Source organism: Protomyctophum bolini (genome assembly GCF_963924005.1).
Source record: "Protomyctophum bolini genome assembly, chromosome: 9".
In the NCBI taxonomy this organism is placed as follows: domain Eukaryota; kingdom Metazoa; phylum Chordata; class Actinopteri; order Myctophiformes; family Myctophidae; genus Protomyctophum; species Protomyctophum bolini.
The window spans coordinates 14,852,967-14,874,103 of NC_137870.1; the positions used below are offsets into that span (position 1 = coordinate 14,852,967).

The following is a 21,137-nucleotide window of genomic DNA, read 5'->3' on the forward strand; positions in this document are numbered from 1 at the left end:
ATTTCAGTGTTACCAACTGTAATACTTGATGGTTACACTTAGTATATTTGGATATTGGCTCAATTGCAAACAGCTTTTCCACACAATTCTGAATGCATTCTCATAGTCTCATACTACTACACCTGCAAATACCAGGTCATACCCTGTGAGACACACGCACAACTCAATCATTCTTAATCAAACTTGTTCAGAACTTAAAATGACACCTTTCATATAAATGCTATCACTCTTCACGTTGTCTGCTAGGCTATTTCTTAGTGCAGGAACTTACTGACGTACGGCATACTATAGCGTGCCGTTTTTCATCATTTTTGAGGATTTAAAAAAAAATGACGAAATGACAAAAACGATGGGTTATAGCCCATGTTTTTTGAAATTCTGAAAAAAAAAGTTATCCTCGTTTCTCATCATTTTGGACCATGGGCTATAGCCCATATCGTACGGGGTTATAGCCCATCGTATAGCCCATCGTTTTTTGAATTTTTAGAGAAAAAAAATCCAGGCCCATGAATTAGAGGATAAAGCTCACATGTTACCCAAATAGTTGAATACACAAAAGCTAAGGCACTGGTACTGGTACTTCTGGTTTACCGGAACGGGGTTCAACTCCCTGCAGTGCCCTGCTAAATGTGTTGTAATTTCCGCAATTTTGAATTTCCGCAATTTCCACAATTTCCGCTTTCCGCAATTTCCAATTTCCGCAATTTCTGCAATTTTCAATTTCCGCAATTTTCAATTTCCGCAATTTAAAAAAACATGGGCTATAACCCATCGTTTTTGTCATTTCGTCATTTTTTTCAAATCCTCAAAAATGATGAAAAACGGCGCGCTATAGTATGCCGTACGTAAAGGTAGGGTAAGTGATATATTTTGGTCTGAACAAAAACGTTTTATTTTATTTTTTGTTAACAGGTTAAAGCACTATATTCTGATATTATTCATTGCTATATAGTGTTTTTTTGTTTTGTTTTTCTCAGTAACAGGGTTCTCCCTGTCTCTCCATCTCTTTAATAAAACAGAAAATATGTGTTCAGGGGTGCGGGGGGGGGGGGGGGTTGCAATTTTTCAGGCAATCTGGACAGAGTAGCCTACCCATTTATCATCTTTAATTGTATGGTGTTACAGGGCTCTCGTCTCCAGCTCGTTAATAAACAGGTCAGGATGTACACATTGTATCCAATCAGGAGAGAGAACTCATAGAGGAGGATACATAATGAAAGAAAAGGTGAAAAAGGTGTAAAAAATACACAAAACAGACAAAATTGGAACTAGAACACAAGGCCGGCAGTGGCTCAGGAAGTAGAACGGCCGTTTGGAACAGGAAGGTTCCCAGTTCAATCCCTGGCTCCCCCAGAGTTAGTGTCAATTGTCCTTGAACAAGATGCTGAACCCCTATAGTTGCTCCCAATGAGCAGGTTGGTGCCTTGGATGGTTTCCTCCGCCATCGGTGTGTGTAAATGCAATGCACAATCATTGCACCTTGGATGAAGGCAATATGTAAATTTTGTTAAAGTTGTCCTTTAAGCTAATAAAGTATCTCTCTCTAGAGATCTTTCTCCTGATTGGATGAAATTGGTATCCCAACTGGAAAATGTAGTCTTTCGCAATAATCACAATATACTGTGATACTGTACTGTAAGATAGAACTGTTCAAAATAAACATTTACTCCCCCGTTAATCTATATGCTTTTAGGTTGTATTTCGTTTCTCTACATACATGGTAAGGCTTTAATTACTTAAATTAAAGGGACAGTGCAGGACGAAAATGCATTCATGTTCCACACACCATTGCATATAAACCAGGGTATACTTGCCCCATGTAGCACACAGATGAAAAATAAGTCGAGTTTAAAAGTTCAGAAAAAGTCTCAGCAATTCTTTCTCATTCGATACCCTTTGCCAAGATGCCGTTTGCTCCTGAAACTACTAGGGGTTCACGATGTGCAAATCACATTTAGGTCTACATTTTACATTTGGGGCCTCTGAAAATACATGCGCACGCACGCACGCACGCACACACACACACGCACACACGCGCGCGCGCGCACACACACACACACACACACACACACACACACACACACACACACAGCTCTACATAACTTCTCAGAAGTGGTCATTTAGATTTAGAATACAACTCTGCAGAGTAACTTATCCCTGTATTGTAGCTCATGGTAGTCGCATTTAGCACATGTACAATCCAAGAAAGAGCATATTCAATTCAGTGTAGCTAACAAGGCTACAAAGAGCTGCAGCTGTATATTTGACCGCTCTGCCCTTCATGTATGAGAAATGTAGACAGAAAGGATTTGAGTTCTCTGTCTGTGTGTAGAGCGGTTCTCAACCAGCGGGCCAGGGGCCCAACAGTGGGCTGTGAGGATATACTGCAAGTGGGCCTCCCAAATAACTGGGAAAACACTAAAGATTTTAATTATAATCTAACATTAAAACGGCACTATGTAACTTTCTTTCATGAATAAAACGTACTTTTGTCCAATCTGTATGGTAGATTATTAATACAATATAATTTATATGTTGGGGTCCCTGCTCTTCGATTGAGATGTAGATCCTGTGTCTAGGTGAGACATGACCTTTGGCACCATCCTGTTCCTGCATGGTTTCAGCCTTTCGGCTGCCGTGTTAAGTGGTCAGATGGGTGGACCATGGTCCAGAAAAGGTTGAGAACCCCTGGTGTAGTACAGTAGTAGAGCACACAAACCACACCTAAAGGGTGAGAACCCCTGGTGTAGTAGAGCACACAAACCACACCTAAAGGGTGAGAACCCCTGGTGTAGTAGAGCACACAAACCACACCTAAAGGGTGAGAACCCCTGGTGTAGTAGAGCACACAAACCACACCTAAAGGGTGAGAACCCCTGGTGTAGTAGAGCACACAAACCACACCTAAAGGGTGAGAACCCCTGGTGTAGTAGAGCACACACACCACACCTAAAGGGTGAGAACCCCTGGTGTAGTAGAGCACACAAACCACACCTAAAGGGTGAGAACCCCTGGTGTAGTAGAGCACACAAACCACACCTAAAGGGTGAGAACCCCTGGTGTAGTAGAGCACACAAACCACACCTAAAGGGTGAGAACCCCTGGTGTAGTAGAGCACACAAACCACACCTAAAGGGTGAGAACCCCTGGTGTAGTAGAGCACACACACCACACCTAAAGGGTGAGAACCCCTAGTGTAGTAGAGCACACAAACCACACCTAAAGGGTGAGAACCCCTGGGGGAATTGAGCACACAAACCACACCTAAAGGGTGAGAACCCCTGGTGTAGTAGAGCACACACACCACACCTAAAGGGTGAGAACCCCTAGTGTAGTAGAGCACACAAACCACACCTAAAGGGTGAGAACCCCTGGGGGAATTGAGCACACAAACCACACCTAAAGGGTGAGAACCCCTGGGGTAGTATAGAGCACACAAACCACACCTAAAGGGTGAGAACCCCTGGTGTAGTAGAGCACACACACCACACCTAAAGGGTGAGAACCCCTGGTGTAGTAGAGCACACAAACCACACCTAAAGGGTGAGAACCCCTGGTGTAGTAGAGCACACAAACCACACCTAAAGGGTGAGAACCCCTGGTGTAGTAGAGCACACAAACCACACCTAAAGGGTGAGAACCCCTGGTGTAGTAGAGCACACAAACCACACCTAAAGGGTGAGAACCCCTGGTGTAGTAGAGCACACAAACCACACCTAAAGGGTGAGAACCCCTGGGGTAGTATAGAGCACACAAACCACACCTAAAGGGTGAGAACCCCTGGTGTAGTAGAGCACACAAACCACACCTAAAGGGTGAGAACCCCTGGGGTAGTATAGAGCACACAAACCACACCTAAAGGGTGAGAACCCCTGGTGTAGTATAGAGCACACAAACCACACCTAAAGGGTGAGAACCCCTGGTGTAGTAGAGCACACAAACCACACCTAAAGGGTGAGAACCCCTGGGGTAGTATAGAGCACACAAACCACACCTAAAAGCTAAAATGAAACACCTGGAACCAGCAAGTGACTTTATAGGTCTGGGCCATTATATGGACAATATCAAATATCACAATATTTCTGTCCAGGTACCTCCATATCACAATATAGTGCCATTTTTAACTTTTTCCCCATTTTTGTATTTCAAAAGTTAAATCATGTCCATGTGAATAAAACATAAAAGGGTTAGGGTTACATAATGTAGCCCAAATCATTCACAGCTTCACAATTAGCCATTAACTCAGGGGTAACTCAGAGAGGTATAGCCTACATACGTTAATAACAATACTCTGATCTTTTACGAGGCCACTGTATTGTTGGGTAAAGGTTTAGATTAAAGCTTCCTGTTACTGTTATTGCAACACAGAAAATTAAATCTGACAGTGCTTGTTCTTCTGTTGGTAGAACTTGGTACCAAAAGGTTTACCATGCAACTCCCCCCAGCTGCCAGTGGAGGGAGCTGTAGTATATTTTCATCTATCAGATCTGGAATTAGGATTATGACACCCCTCCCCCCAAAAAATGTTTCAAAACATAAAATTGTGAAAACTACCTAATCTGCGAGTTCTCAACACTACCTTGGTCGAGTTTGTAGGTTGCCTTTCCTCCCCCACTATTCTTGAAAATAGGGCTTGATTCATAAGTGATTAATAGTTCACAATGGATTTTTTAAGCTTGGGTCCTGGGGGAGACTGCCGGGCTTTTCCTCCCCGATCTCACACACAATTGACGATACCCCCTTCTGTGACCTACATGGAACTGCTTCGCCCCTAGTCATGCGTCACATTCCAAGAGAACAGCACTGCCCGCGGGGCGGTAGTGGCTCAGGGGTAGAGTGATCGGATGGGAACCACAAGGTTCAAACCCGGGCTCCTCTAGAGTTACTAGTGTCGAGTGTCCTTGAGCAAGACACTGAACCCCTAATTGCTCCCGATGTGCAGGTTGGTGCCTTGCATGGTTCCCCCGGCATCGGTGTGTGAATGTGTGTGTGAATGGGTGAATGTAATGCACAATCTCGCCTTGGATAAAGGCGCTATATAAATGCACCATTTACCCGTTTTCCCCCTGGTAAGGAACTAATTGCTCAGAGATGGGGGGGGGGGTGATAATATGCGATTCTGTCCCTATCGTTACATAACTTGAATGGCACTAAAGGTCATTACACACTGGCGAATTAGCAACACGATGCGAATAAGCGATCTGAAAATGCGAAATATTGCATGTTGCAGTTCGCCTGCGAATCTCTGCAAAATACGACACCAGAGCGAACAAATAAAGAGTGAAAACGGTCGCATTTTCGCACATTCGCCACTGATGGAAGCTTGCATGGACTTCAATTGTTTTTTTTTAAATGCGAATTATTCGCACGAATATATCGCGTCGCCAATTCGCCAGTGTGTAATGACCTTGAGTCTGCTGTAATGCCCATCGCAACGTTCGACACGGCGTCTCGCTCACCTATTACGCCTAACGACTCGCTCTGCAGTGCCTCTCGCTTTGCTCAAGGCCGCCGGTGGCCAGAGATATGGCAAGCTTCCATCATTGTATCGTTTTTTTGCCTAACTACAGTCTTTTCTCACCAAGTGGGCAGAGTGGCTTAAAAAAGCCATAAAGCTATGCCTAAACCTAACCTTAAAATAAGTACTGTGATGAGAAGGATTCAATCCCAAGGCATTGGGATTGAAAAGCTATGCTTATCGGCAACGCCACAGTGCAATCTGGTTTAGCAGGAGTTTTGAGAGTTATTTAATGCGGAAGGAGGCGTCGCTAATTGTGTGTGAGATCGGGGAGGAAAGGCCCCTTCGCGTCCTGGGGAGACAACCACATTTCTGTTTTGCGATTCAGAAACACTTTGGGACCCCCTGAATTAACTTACACGTTTTACATTCAGCAGAACAGTTTGGGACCCCGGCCCCTGAACTAACCTTCACACATTGAGCTGTGAGTCAGTGAGGGTTGATTTATGGTTGACCCTGAAAGACACAGTTGGTTGCTCTGCCTAAAATGGCTGCCCCAAATGTGAAAATAACCCACTCACCGCCGCCAAGGCCCCATAAACACCAGCGGAGTCCCCCAGGGCTCTATACTAGTGGATTTTCTGTTTTCACTCTACATTAAATATCTTTGCTGAAAATAGCCGATTTCCTGCAAAGGTTGTCTCAGAATATGGATACTGGGGTTTAAGTGGATAATGTATAGAGCGGACACCAGTGTAAACAAATAATTTGCTTACATTTCACAATTTTTACAAGACTTACGTAACTTACGTATGAGTCATGACCCCATATTGAGTTTTGCTACAAGCAATTATTTTTTAATATATGTATTTTTTGTTATTTTGTTATTTTTCCAAGTCCAAGAGTGCTATGAAAATAAAAATATAAAATAAAAATAAAACCTTCTTGGCAATAACTGTATATGATTCAAAAGCTAAAATCGGTCTTGGTATCAATGTAGTAAAGGTGCAGGACAATAACAGCATTAACAATGTGAGCAACTACTCAGGACAGTGTTCTGATCCAAGGTAAAGGAGCATTCAACCGTTTCCAACCTTATTGTTATATAATTAGTCCTAAATAACGTTCATCATAAGATGGCACCATTTCTGTCTAGTTTTCAAACATTTTTGTTGTTAATAGAAGAACACTGGCTTCTATTTCAGCGTGCTAAAGGGCCAGTTTTACATGTTTACATGATAAACTACTCACTGTGGACGGTGGTTGGAAAACTACAACATGACATCACTGAAGCCACAGTAATAAGAGTAAGCGTGGGCCTTAACTTTCCAGGACGAGAAAGGCTGCAGTTTCTATTAGCTTGGACGTCCCACCGATCATTTGAAGGCAGGTATCTGAAATGTCCATAGCCCGCCAATGAGACGTAGAGTGAGCAGACAGAAATGGTGCTGCTATCTTACAACGAGCATTAGTAAAGGACAAATTAAATGAATATGCGGTTCAAAAAATGGGTGAAGTGCTCCATTAAAAGCTGCTATTCTGCCTGGGCCTCAGCAGCAGGGGGTGCCGTGACGGCAGACACCAGCCTGGGTGCTCCGTCTTGGGGCGTCACCGGCCCTTCTCCACCCCCCTCCTCTCCATCCTCCCTCTCCACGGCCAGAGGGGGGCGTCTCTGAGCTGGAGAGTGCCTGGACCGGGCCCTGGGCCTCCTGCTCGGGTGCAGGAACAGAGCGGGGTCCGGCATGGCCGTGGGCTCCGCAGGACCCGTCACCCTCTCCATGGGAACGCACTCCCTGGAGCGCTCCACCCTCAGGTGCCCGGAGGCCGACCTCGCGCTCCTGCGCTTGGGCTTGACCACCACCGGCGAGGAGCACGGGGAGGCCGCCGGCGAGAGCCACTGTGGGGTTATGGAGCCTTGCTGCTCGGCCCTGTACTGGGGCCCTCCCTGGTGGCTGTTGGATCTGTACTGGGGCCCTCCCTGGTGGCTGTTGGATCTGTACTGGGGACCCTGGTGGCTGTTGCTGGCCCTGGCTAAGAGTCCCTGCCTCTGCAGCATGCGCTGCTGGTGCAGCTTCTGCCTGGCGGCGTGCAGCTGGAAGGAGAGGTACGCGGCCGACTCCGTCTGCTTCTGCAGCTCAGAGTTGAGCGCCGTGGAGCGGTGGCTGCGACGCTTGAGCTCCTCCAGGAAGCGGCGCTCCTTCTCCTTGAGCGTGGCCCTGAGGGCGCCCACCAGCGAGCCCTTGTGGCTCAGCTCCTTGCGCATCTCTCCCAGGGCGCAGTGCTGCTCCGCCAGGCGGGTCTCCACGTCGCGGCAGCGGACCTCCAGGAGCTCCTCCTCCTCCTGCAACTCTGGGGAAACACGACATAGAAAAAACCTACGATTAAACATATGTGTTATACCAAAGTTCTGACGTCACTCCCACTACCCCTGGGTCACATTTGTCTGTATTGAAACTCCCATAGGCAAATGGTATAGATGTCATATAAGAAAACTGTTCCAAAAAGAAATACTAAGTTCTACAAGTTGTGAGCCTGTATCGATCTGCTATTATTGTGAAGAGATTTGAGCAGGAAAAAAGACACACACACACACACACACACACACACACACACACACACACACACACACACACACACACACACACACACACACACACACACACACACACACACACACACACACACACACACACACACACACACACACACACACACACACACACAAGCAGAGTAAACCGCCCTTGTTGTTTCCCTGGGGATCAATAAAGCTCTTTCTATCTACACAGTATGTGATCCTGAAGTCAGTATGTATCATTCTGCTGTAAGCAATACTGTGGCCACGTCAGCAGCACACAATGGCGCCAGCCAGCTCCAAGGCCATATGGCACACGGTCATATGGGTCATACAGTCAAGGCCCACAGACCATTTAGAATAGATGATATCTCGGCAAAGGCCTTCCGTAAGCCTGACTGCTCGGAAAAATCCACACTTAAAATGAGAGTATACCCTTACGAGTCCATTTACTATCAGATTTAACCACGAAAAATGTTGGCACAATTTCAAAAATAGCCATTACCGGTATATAAGCTCACAAAGCATCGAAATGTTTTGAGCTTTTGGTTTTAATTCATTCAAAGAACCATTTAAGTTTGTCTGTTTTTGTGCACATGTTCTGAATTGAATGATTGATTGATTGATTGAATACTTTATTAACAAAAATCAGACCCACCTGTACTGTACTGTACTGTACTGTACTGTACTGTACTGTACTGTACTGTACTGTACTGTACTGTACTGTACTGTACTGTACTGTACTGTAGTGCCCTCCTCCCTGGCCCGTGTGTGTGTGTGTGTGTGTGTGTGTGTGTGTGTGTGTGTGTGTGTGTGTGACGCTGCGCATGCAACAGTGCCATCCAGCGGTTGTACTTCCGTGCTTAATGCTCATTCCATGCGTGCAGACAGAGAGAGAGAGAGGGAGAGAGAGAGAGAGAGTCAGACAGACAGACAGACAGACAGACAGACAGACAGACAGACAGACAGACAGACAGACAGACAGACAGACAGACAGACAGACAGACAGACAGACAGACAGGTAATAGGAGTGGCTAGCACCACTCAATATGTACTGTACAGTAAACAGCATTGAAGCATGAAAGCATGCCGGTGTGAAAATGTCCACATCCACAAGGTACAATACTGCAAAGTATGCGATCTAATGTTTTAGTTACGCCAGCATTGTTGTTGTTAGGCAGTTTTTGCTAAAAGATGCGAGAAGTGTTTAAAGTAACCCTCTAGTCTCAGAGAACCAGACTTGTGTTACAACTGTACTCTGACACCTTGTGAGCTTGTAGATCAGCTATTCTTTTGGCAAACATTAATGTTCCCCCCAGAATAAGGATCATGCATGTGTGGTCAAACTACTTGTATTTGAGAAAGCTTAACAGGCAGGGTAGAGAGAAAGTGCTTTGGCCAGTAAGTGGGCGGTCAAAAAGTCAAATCCATTAGGGGTCATGTCCACAGAGAACGCCTTCTGTGCAACAATCAGGAGGATCAAATGACCAGCCCTCCTCTCCAAAAGTTGAACTGTGTCCAGCCTAAAGCGCCCAGGACGTTGCACCAATAGAACGCCGGGCATTGGCAACACTGAAGCTTAATGGTTAGTCCAGGGAAGAGGAGAGAGTCTTTACTGGAGAAAACTCTCACAACTAAAGCCTTTTTGAGTGGTGCCAACTGCCTCCATTATGTGTGGATATGCGAGGTGGGACAGTCCCTCCCCCTTTCAGAACGGCGAGTGGCCCAGGAAATGAAAAGCAATGCATTTTTCCCATAGCCGTTTCTGAAAGTATTTATTTAAAGACGGTTTAGCCACGGACAAAGCCAACTCGGATCGTGACAAATCATGACAATGAACACAATATTTTGGGAAGAAAAACAAAACAGTAGTAACAATAGTCTTGTCTCCTGCCTTTATTTTCTTCTTTCTAATGATTTGATCGGCCCAAAATATTGTGTTCATTGTCATGATTTGTCACGATCCGAGTTGGCTTTGTCCGCGGTGTAACCGTCTTTAAATAAATACTTTCAGAAACGGCTATGAGAAAAATGCATCGCTTTTCATTTCCTGGGCCACTCGCCGTTCTGAAAGGGGGAGGGACTGCGATGCTCTATATATTGAGGTATTTGTATTTGCCAGGCCTGGATGCAATAATAGTACGCATTGCGAGATCCAAGTCAGACTCAGAGGCGGCCACTAGACGCAGCTGTATTGCACCAGTGCACTTCTCAAATGGGATCATTAACTCATATACTGTACGTCTACTGTACCATAGCAGTGCAGTCTCTCCCTCACTAATATTCTATTTCAGTATAAAGTCCCCCAGAGACGGAGAGGAAAAGCCCTGAGTCAGTGCATGGGCACTGGGCTGACACAGCTGCTTCTGGTGTCTTGACCCTGCCACTAGCAAACAGGTCATTCAGGCTTCATGGAGATCAAGGTGGCGCAGCACATTCGATGGTGAAGTAATGACGATATGTTTTAGTGTTGGGAGGATTAAAGGTAATGCCCCTTTGTATACATGTATGTTAGAAGGAAATTGTAGGAAATTGAAATTGTAATCTGACACCACTGCCATATCAAGCACAAGTAGTCATTACGTCATACGCATACGCCTCAAACATTGCCCTGGACGAAAACTATTACTTGCATGCTCTGCTTGCGCAAGTAATAATAATTTAGGTAAATAATAATACAGTAAAACGTCATTGTTTTAGCCAGTTTGCAAGCTCACACAAACGCATCACACTTTGAGAACCTGGACAATCAAGCATATGAATGACCAGGCTGTCCAGGCAGACAGCCAAAGGAAAGATAAGCTTGGGAAACGCTAATGTGCGGAGACCAGATGTGTGTGTGTGGGTGTTGATCAGGTGGGTGTGTAGAGTGGAATGTATGTGCGTGTGTGTGGAGACAGGGTGGTGTTTTATTGAGGGGCTCCTCCTATATACAGGCTTAATGTTTGTTTTAAAAATGCCATTGACGATAAAGAGAATTTAATATTAGTTTTGTCTCAATGTTTGTTTTACATCATCATGTAAGTCTGTAAGATGATAAGAGCGCCCCTCACTTCACACGGGTGTGATTGTTTTGGTTATCACTAATCACACCATTCAGAGTACACCATGTACACTGATGAAGTTGTTTTATATCTCCCAGGCAGCCCTTTCTTTCTCCTTTGCCACCTCTCTTTCTCTTCCTCTCTCCATCCCACCTCTGCCTTATCCATCCATCCATCCATCCATCCCAGGACAGCTGTTCTCAGCAGCAGCCATGGTGAGGTGAGGTCATATCATAACTAGACCAGTGGTTCTCAACCTGTGGGTCGGGACGCCCAGTGGGCTCCCCACATGATTTGTGACGGGTCCCCAGATGACAGTGAAACGATAATTTAAAGACTTCTAAGACCGTTTTAATGCTTAAAAAGGACCATTAATGCATCAAAATGCAACAAACTATAGGCCTACTATAAAAACTGGTCAAATATTGGCCAAATTGTCAAATAATATAAGAAACGCCTCGAATTGTGAGGCGGTGTGAGCTAGTATTCACAATACAGCAGCTAATTTCACAATATTTATCTGTGTAACCGGGTCAAACAAAACAGGGTGGGGGTCCCCAGTTCAAATATGATTATATTGTCCAGTTTCTGCCTAAAAACGTTGAGAACCACTGCTAAACCGCACCAGCTCCGACGTTCATAATATGCCTCTCTCTCTCTCTCCCTGTGAGTGTTTTCTCTCCAGTACTCTTACGTCTCTCTCTATGTCTGATCACCCCATTATGTCGTCTTGTCTCCTGTTACGCTGTTGTACCATTCTCTTCTCTCTACCACTCCCCCTTACACACACACAAGCTCTCTCTCTCTCTCTCTCTCTCTCTCTCTCTCTCTCTCTCTCTCTCTAACAGACTGTAACTTGATTCCCCTGCTGGGTCCCCTAGGCAAATGAGAGCAGGGAAAGAAAAATGGCATGGATCAATGTGCCAGGGTGGATGGGAAACGGGGGGGGGGGGGAAGTTGGGTGTTCGTAATCTGTGGTGAGGGACTGGAAGAAGAGGGGGATGATGGTCTGAGCTTTGTTTGTGGGTATAAAAAGGAGGTCTCAATGGCTGATGAACTACATCTGCACCCCCAAACCCCCATCCCCCTCAACCAACACAACACAGTGGCTGCAGTGTCCCAAATGCTCTCCCTGCTCCTTGCATATAGGGAGTTCTATGAGGAGTAGGGCTGGGCAATTGACCGAAAAATATATCGAGAGCGACATTTAGAACCAATAACCAACTCTATCTTCTAGGTCAGGGGTTTTCTAGTTGACTCCTAGGGGGTCCTCAGGTCCTCACAATCTTTGTCATAGGATTGTTTTTTTTAACCACTTGAACCCGTCCCTAACCTCTGCTATTCTCTGCAAAAAGGTTTTGTGTAAAGGGAAAAAAATTACAGAGTGAACGGTCAAGTTCACTAAATATTGTCCCACTAAACATATCCCAGGTCTGTATACTGTATATATATATGTACCCCAACGTATACTCTGTCTATATAATGGTTGAGGCCTACGGAAGCTTTTACATGTAGCATTGGTCCGGTTCCTATAGCAACGCCCCACCGTTCCAACTATGGGATTGCAAATATAATCATAGTGCAAACCAGTTGAAAGGAGGATTTTCAAATGTCCGACTCCAGGATCGCTGTCCATTTCGGATTTAATTTGTGCCTTTGTACCGCGACGCTGCCGCCATGTAAAAGCTTCTGACGAAAGGTAAACAAAACAGTGTGTGCTTGTTCCAATTTGTAGCGAGTGTATGTAGCGAGTGTGTGGGGTGGGGCGGGTTTTTTTTTAAAAAGTGAACCTGTATGCTGGCACTGGGAACTGGGGTTTATGCTAACAGCTAGTGGTAGAGATAGAGTTAACATATGAATCCAACATATTACAAAACATGAATTTACACAACACTGATGATATAATATAGTGCTCTCAAACAAGTCTATGAAGCTATCTATGGAGTCTATGAAAAAGTTTAATCTGCAACACAATTGTATACAATATGTAGTGGGGGGTCCCTGCTTCATCTCTGTCTCAGCTAAAGGGGTCTGTGGCCTGAAAAACGTTGAAGACCCATCTAGGTTATGTGAGAAGCAGGCTTTTTCCCTTAACGATCAACTCAAAATATTCTAATACCAAATACCACAGCATGGTTGTATGCAGAATACATCCATCCGCTCCACCTCAGCGCAAGCACATTGAACGGGGATAGACTCCCTGCATGCTCTGGCTGATACCCACAATAAAGGCCCACGCATACTACAGTTTTTGGTGATAAGCTACTCACCTTTAAGGTTGTTAGTAAAAACAGAGAGATTTGTTGGAGTGAGCGGTGAGTCACGGAGTGTGCGTCCCGCTTTAGCCTCTCCAACATACTACTACTATGATAAAAGAAACGTAAATGCCCCCTTTCCATGCCTTAACCAAAGGCAGAATTCAGGAGAATTGCCTTTTCCAAACTCTCCTCCTGAAGGTCAATGCAGCATTTTATGTTGAAAGAATCGCTCTCTGCTCTGTGTATAAAATCCATGCCGTATCTCCGGGAAAGGCTGTATTATTCTTACTAGTTATAATAACTTATACTGAAAATGGACCATATGCGTGACGCGTGCTTGTGGATCTTCTATTTTCACTATGCTTGACTAAAGTGGCCCTTTTAAAAAAACATTTCAGGCCATGCTGCTCATCTCACATTCACCCTGATAAGAAGTGAGAGGTACAGTATGAATGCAGTCAGCAGCAGCATCCACTATGTACAGCAGCACAGTAATAGACAGAAACATCTTGTGACCTACCGATTTGGCTCCTGCCTGGAGGCTTCACCTCGTACTCCGTAGTCAGCTCTGAGAAACACAGGAGGAAGAGACACTTTAGGTTTATGTGAGTGACAGTGAGAGAGAGTGAGACAGACAGACAGACAGAGACCGGCATGGGACAATGATAAGTCAAAACGCCAAAAAGACACAGACAGACAGACAGACAGACAGACAGACAGACAGACATACAGACAGACAGACAAGCTGACTGCCAGTAAAGTATTGATTGACATGTGCTTCCACAGCTGCAGAGATGGATACAGTACGAACACAAAACCCTGAAGCAGCTTTCTTTTTTTTAAACACAGAAAGAATTCCTAGCTTGTTCTTAATGCCGGGCTCACTCCCTTTGTAGCAGCATTTACAAAACTGCTACTTTCAGCGTAAAAGTAATAATCAGTTTTCAGTGTTAAAACTGAGACACATCTTCCGATTTGAACCCATTTCAAACCACCTAGAAATGTGGCTCAAAATCTGATTAGCAATTATTATTTTTGCGGTTCAAGCCTGATTCCAATCCGGATTGGCCAAAAATCGGGACTTTGGCTGCCAGTCTGTATTTCATCTCTGTCGGGCAGAAACCATTATATTTTCCGTACGTATACGTATTATCCTGCTCATTACTGTATAACGTATTATATATACATATTTGTGTTTGAGCACAAAATGCATTTTAAGAACTCACAAATCTTTTGCGTGCGTGCTTTGTGCGCGCACACTGTGCAGCCCCCCACACACAATCATTCTACAGTTGTGGCCGCTGGCCTAATGTACTTGAATACTGCAGCAGAGTTCACCTGTTCAGGACCCTGGACAGCTCCACCAGTGAGTAAAAAGCAGTACTTTGCTAGAAAGTGAAAGGGAGTATTTTCTAGTTTCTAAGTCCCTGTGAGTTGTGTGTGGGAATTGCTTCTTCTGCTTTGCCCAGCACATGGCTTCCCATTCCCAGAGTACAGTACAGTACAGGTTGACTACCCACTCAGCTATGGCTGGGTTGGTTTACAATGGAATGTTTCCATTGGCCTTTGGCTACATTAACCCATTAAGGCTGATTCTACAAATGCCTCCTGAATAGTAGTTCTCAAATGTCGGGATATAAATCAGGAGAGAGAATTAATTATTATTAGTATAAAAGATAAACAGCTGCAATTGGAAGTGATGAGTCTGATGACACAAAGAAACAAGCAGACAATATTGGGACTGGAACACTATAAAATTGAAGTTAAATAAATGGGTACTCTCTCCTCATTGGATGAAATTTGGCCACCCACAGAAACATGTATTTTCTGTTTATTAAAGAGCTGCAAAGACAGGGAGACTGAACAAACACTAGTCTATATTAACTTTTAACAAATAATGAATTGCATTTTTATAATGAATTGCATTTTTATAGCACTTTTCCAAGTGCTCAAAGCGCTTTACAATGGTTCATTCATTCATACATTGGGAGGTGAAGTGGCGAACAGTCGACGCCAGCGTCCTCGCTTCCCACATTCAACACACCAATGGTGGCAAGCTTACACCGACCGACTCATTGGAGGCAGTGTGGGGTTCAGTGCCTTGCCCAAGGACACTTCGACATGTGGACAGGAGGAGCCGGGATTCGAACCGCCGACCCAGGGATCATTGGACGACCTGCTCTACCTCCTGAGCCACAGCGGCCCTAACAAAAAACCTTTAGTTTTAACCAAAATATTTGACCAGATGAAATTGTGGAGGACAGTGGACAGTGTCAACTGACACCATATCTGAGTCGTTCGTCCGTCTGTCCGCCCGCCCGCTCGCCCGCCTCTCCATATAGAACAGTGGAATTTGTATAGGTTACCAATACATTACTTTGTGTAAATGGATTATGTATGATTTATTGATTGACTGATGCTATATTTGTGCTGTGCACTGGCTTGCATTTCGTTGCTGTCGGGCAGAAACCTTGTATCTCCATAATTCAGTTGTTTATTTTTCTCACATTTCAAACGCCCTACTTCACCTTACAAGAGTGTCGGACAAAAGTAGCAAAAATAGCACATCTACAAGCTCACAGCGTGTGTGATACAGTAAGTCTGTAAAGTGGATAGGTCTGTGGGTTTTATGAATATTAAACCAATGAAAATAGTATTAACAAAATCATGTGAGTATATAATAACTACTGAAACTGGAGCCAGGTGTGCCTATATCTTTGGCCGATGGGTGCTCAGCTGATAAGGTTAACCCATTTTGGGCGGGAACCCCTTTTGGTGTTAGCATTATGTTATGTTTTACCAGATCTACAAGCTCATAGCGTGCCACCGAGTGGCGTGCTACGGACTTGTAGGTCTGCTATTTTGTTTTAATCGTGAAAATATTTATTTCAGAAAACTGGAGGATTTAGAATATTTTTTCAGGCCTAAATGGGTTAACTCAATAAGAAGGAATCCACAGAGGTGGAAAGAACTCCAAAGTAAGTTTACCATATTATTTATTTCAGACACGTTTGGACATTATGCCTTCATCATAGAAACATACACATTCACACGGATCCATTGGAAACCCAATGTTTTTTCCCATTTCCTGAAAAGTAACTGTTTAATTTGTACATACAAGGTTTCCACCCGACAGCGACGATATTCATGCAGGACTCGTAATAAAGCAGAAAGCCTGGATGTCCATTATGACCCATAAGCAGGAAATTATGTAATCTACAGGAACTATAGGATGACATCAGCGCATGTAGTCATTCATTGGGTGTGATGGATGGTCCAACAGACATGCAGCAGAGTAGCAGACACTGACAGCTTTCTAATGGCCCTGCAGTCTCTATTAAAACTGTAGCTGCTGCTGCTAACTCAATAGTATAGAAGTGTATAGCCGATGTCAGGGGTTCTCAATGTGGGAGCAAGGGTTCCTTGGGGGGAGGGGGTTCCAAGGGGTCCCCAGCTAAATGACTGATAGATACAGTTAGGAGTAACTGTATCTTACAGGTACACTCTCAGAGTAACATTAAACACGAAGGATCTTACAATGTAGATTGGCGTCCCGGAGATCAAAATCTTATCACATCACATGGGGTGCACGCACACACACACATACACACATGCACAGTAAAGATAGCAGATCTACAAGCTCACAATGCGTATAGCCTCAATCCGCATTGTGAGCTATTTTCATCTTCAAAAATAAATTCCATAACTTATTTTCAAATCTTTGGAATTTATTTGATGTCTTCGTTAAATAACATCATTAAAATCATTTTTAATTCGTGTTTTGAATTAATGTTTTTTTTTTAAGTTTCCGCGACCCACAAATGTGTCCCACCGACCCACTGTTTAGGAAACTGTTCCATCCAGCGCTGCAAGTACAGTAGTAGTCAGTAAGTGTCTTACCGGAGCATCGTTTCTGCAGGGACAGGATCTCCATGTGCAGGCCGTGCAGTAAGGTGAGGTGTTCCTGCCTGAGGAACACCATGCTCCTGTCCACCGCCTGGATCTGCCTGGTCAGGGTGCTGTCCGCCGTCTCCACGCCCCCGACCTCCCCACTCCTGATGTACACCATAGGCAACACGCACCCATGAAGAGGAGAGACATCCGTGTCCATGATGGCTGCTCCTTGCCTCCTTCCTTGCACCTGCGCCCAGGACAACAACAAAAAGAAAGACATGCCATCTCCGGTTTACTTCCCGTATCTGTGTGAAGTATAGGGGGTGCATCTCTCACTGAGAGGAGGTAGGATGTATAGGAAAGTGCTTGCTACCAGGAAGACTTTCCAATTAAGATGAACTGCATATGAATGATGATCCCGTCCCTCTCTAGCTGACAATATAAAAATGACACTTATAGGCTGCCTTATTAGGAGACTGGAAGCCGGTTGGAGTCATTAGTTATTTCCAATTGGATAGTGAACGTGAACACAGCTTCCGCCCCATGGTCACTAACTAAATATTAGATGCGATCGCCATGCACAAAACCAAATACAAATACTAAAATGGCTTTTTTCAGAGAGATAAATCTACTTTATTATGGATCTTTCTCTGTCCCAGCAACACATTCGTGGACTAGCGCCAGTAAACATAGGACTACTGCGAGATTTGCCAGACGGCGGCACCCACTTAGGAGACCATTTGGATTTGTGTACCGTTTCGCCTCTAGTGGCTCCATTTAGGATGGTGTATCTTCATAAATTAACCATCTTTGCTCCTACACACACTGAAGACAACACACACACATGAGGAGAGTGGTTTAGATCTAAATCAGTGTGGTGAAATGACCTGATACTTTTGTGACATCACCCATAGTTACTGTATATGCATTTGTCATGTTACAGTGCATGCAGTAATTTCAGTATTTGCTAATGTACTGGCGTATACGTTTTAGCTACTCCACTACATTTTTTTAAATGATTACAAAAACATATATTTTACTTAGTCTCAATTCGCAAATAGCTACATATCTACAAGTTTGCATGCCATCATAATCCTGGCTATATGCGCTCGTAGATCGTCTATTTAGAAAAAAGTTTGGCAAATGTTGAACGATTTTGATCAAAATTGTGAAATGGTGACATTGTAAATAATGAGTAAAGTAGCCTATAAGTAGGGCCTATAATTCAGAGTAGAGTACCGTATACTACTTTCCTCCGCAACTGGACTGGACAGATCAGGGTTAATAGCCATATGCTTTTGTGTCAGCCTTGGAAGACTATTATACTGGTATGCTATTTCATTTTGTATACAAAAGAAAGTCAGACTCGTCCAAATACATAATGATAGGCTAGTCTTGATCCAAAGCTACTTTTGTGTATTTGCCTGGAAGAGAGAAGAATTAAAAGTCATTATTCATGCAAAACAAGTGATAACCCTTTCTTAACATTAAATGAAGAGAATCGTATCAACTGGATCAACTGTGCACAAGTCTAGTGCTAGGCTACATCTTTCTATTGAGGTCATGTGGCATCGAGACAGATTAAAATGACATGCAGACATGCAGCAACGCATTAGATAGCATCTCCAATTATTCAAACCGCTCCATTAGCCTAGAGAGAGAGAGAGATTTGCTGCAATGATGAGCTGATGAGGACGAATATTAAATGGTTAATATTCGACGTGCAACGACGGTGCGCTTACCTTTTCCAGGAAATTATGTTTATGTACCAAATCTCATGAAATATGATCCGATGATGAAGCTCTATAAATAAATAAGTCGCTCGACCACCGGAGCATGCTGCGGTTGTTTCCTGGGTTGGTACCATAAATCATGAAGGCTGCGGGACGTCCACCATCAAAGACATTTCAATAGAGTCAAGACAAAAAGCTGCATATATGTGCCGACGACGTCTTTCATGGTGATAGAAAAATAAATGATCAAGAAAGTAATCAATGCTAGCCTTATAGGCCTTCTCCCTGCAAGAACCAGAAATACGGTAAAAACTGCCTCTTCGGCGCTGCTGCACCACAAACTGTCCTGTTGTAAAATAATGGTCCCTTTGCTGCAACATCTGCGTCAGATCAGAGTGGATTTCTGTTTAGATGTTTACAGAGGAGGAGAGGAGGTCAGTGGAGGAGAGGAGATGATGATGATGCGCAGTCCGTTATGGAGCACATCTCTACAGTCTATGCTCTGGACCTGCGCCCGCGGAGCAGACAGACAGACAGACAGGCAGGCAGGCAGGCAGGCAGGCAGGCAGGCAGGCAGGCAGACAGACAGGCAGACCGGCAGTCAGTCAGTCAGACAGGCAGAAGGCAGGCAGGCAGGCAGGCAGGCTGTAGAATGATGAAAACAAGCCATCGTGACCGGAACAATTGCATCGTACGACAGACCTGAGACCTCACAGTGCATGCTGATTGGAAGATTGCTTTGACAATGTCACGTGTTTTCTCATGCCAATAAAGCTCCTTTGAATTGAAATTGAATTGGAAGACCCCCCCCCCCCTTTGTAGACTTTGGCGAGAGGATGCAGGATCGTGTCAGAGCCATAGGTTCAGAGCCCCTGCGAAAGTAGGCAGGCCTATAACATTTCGTAGGCTTATCAATAAACATTAATGTTAGTTATATTAATATTATTTATAACTAACGTTCTACACAAAACACCCCCCCCCCCAACGGCAGCAAAGTGCATTAGGCTATGGACCATGCAGAGCTAAGCCTATAGGGTCCCCATAATTATTTTTGTGGGCCCCCAGGTGATTCGCTTAATAGTGATTTTTCACTAAATGGTAATTAACAAATTAACATACGGCTATATTGGCAAATAGCCTAATTATAAAATAGGCTATATAGCTTAAATTATTAAATCAAAGATTCTCAACCGTGTTTTATTTATTTATTTCAACAATCTATTTATTTTTCGAAGAACTTTATATCTGGGACCACAATCGTAAGAATTTTAGTTTATAAAAGTATAGTTGAGTTTGGTTTTAATTTAGTTTTAGTTGACAAAATATTATAAAAGATTGTGAGCTTTTAGATCAGCTATTTCAAAGTGATATACCTGAGCTCAACCAAACATAAAATGTCTAGTTTTTATTTGTTGATGAAATTGTCAATATATTTATCATTGCATCACATATATCACTGAAAAAAGGTATTCAACTAACATTTTTAAGGGACTAAGCCCGAAGGGACCCTTGATCCCTTATTGTCTGTTTTTTCTTCTCCTTCTCTTTCCGCCTAAAATAGAAGTTCTCGCTCAACCGTGCAGTCGTTTTTTGTGAAACTTGGTAAAGGGCTATGCCAAACGGTGAGGATGCGAAGGGTGGCGCTATAGCATACAATTGAAAATGCAAACTTTGAACAGGCATAGCTCATGAAACGTTTGACCGTCGGCAATAAAACTTTGATACGTATGGAGTATACGGTTAGTATGTACGTAGTTAGCACCTCTACTCTAGCTACTAATCGTAGATAGCAGAGAAAAAGTAAAAATTAAGCTTAAAGGCTTAAACAAGCAGAGTTATAAGCCGGCCGGCCACTTCAAAAGCTTGGTCACCTCTGGACCTGCAGTTGGTTGTGGGCACAGTCAGGAGCAACTTGTCAGCCGACCTCAGAGCCGTGTATGGGCCAATACATTGATATTTAATGGTGTGACAAACATTGAGGATATATACTGTACATTTACATGTGCATGTGTGCATGGTGCTGCATAGCTGCATGGGCTACTCTATAGACTCAAATGAACGAGAGAGGGAGACAATGCTATATTCTTTAGTTTTTATTTTCACATTAAACAAATATCTGTTATTGTAAAACGAAAATTGGAACTCTTAGTAATTACAGAACCGGAATTACAATTACAA

The 21,137-nt window shown here is 43.9% G+C and overlaps 2 protein-coding genes across 2 annotated transcripts in view; both read right to left on the reverse strand.

The window, feature by feature from the left end:
• The window catches only part of LOC308321715 (lissencephaly-1 homolog A-like), a 274,413-nt gene that overhangs the window by 94,259 nt on the left and 159,017 nt on the right, over nucleotides 1-21,137 (reverse strand). The gene's annotated exons all lie outside the window — the stretch shown is intronic.
• ccdc92ba (coiled-coil domain containing 92Ba) lies at nucleotides 6,340-19,359 on the reverse strand. Its single transcript, XM_080772015.1, has 4 exons — nucleotides 18,969-19,359; nucleotides 17,233-17,473; nucleotides 13,853-13,900; nucleotides 6,340-7,807 (listed from the first exon to the last, which is right to left on the reverse strand). Exons 2-4 carry the CDS (start codon nucleotides 17,441-17,443, stop codon nucleotides 6,993-6,995), a joined length of 1,074 nt encoding a protein of 357 aa, XP_080628141.1. The 5' UTR covers nucleotides 17,444-17,473; nucleotides 18,969-19,359; the 3' UTR covers nucleotides 6,340-6,992.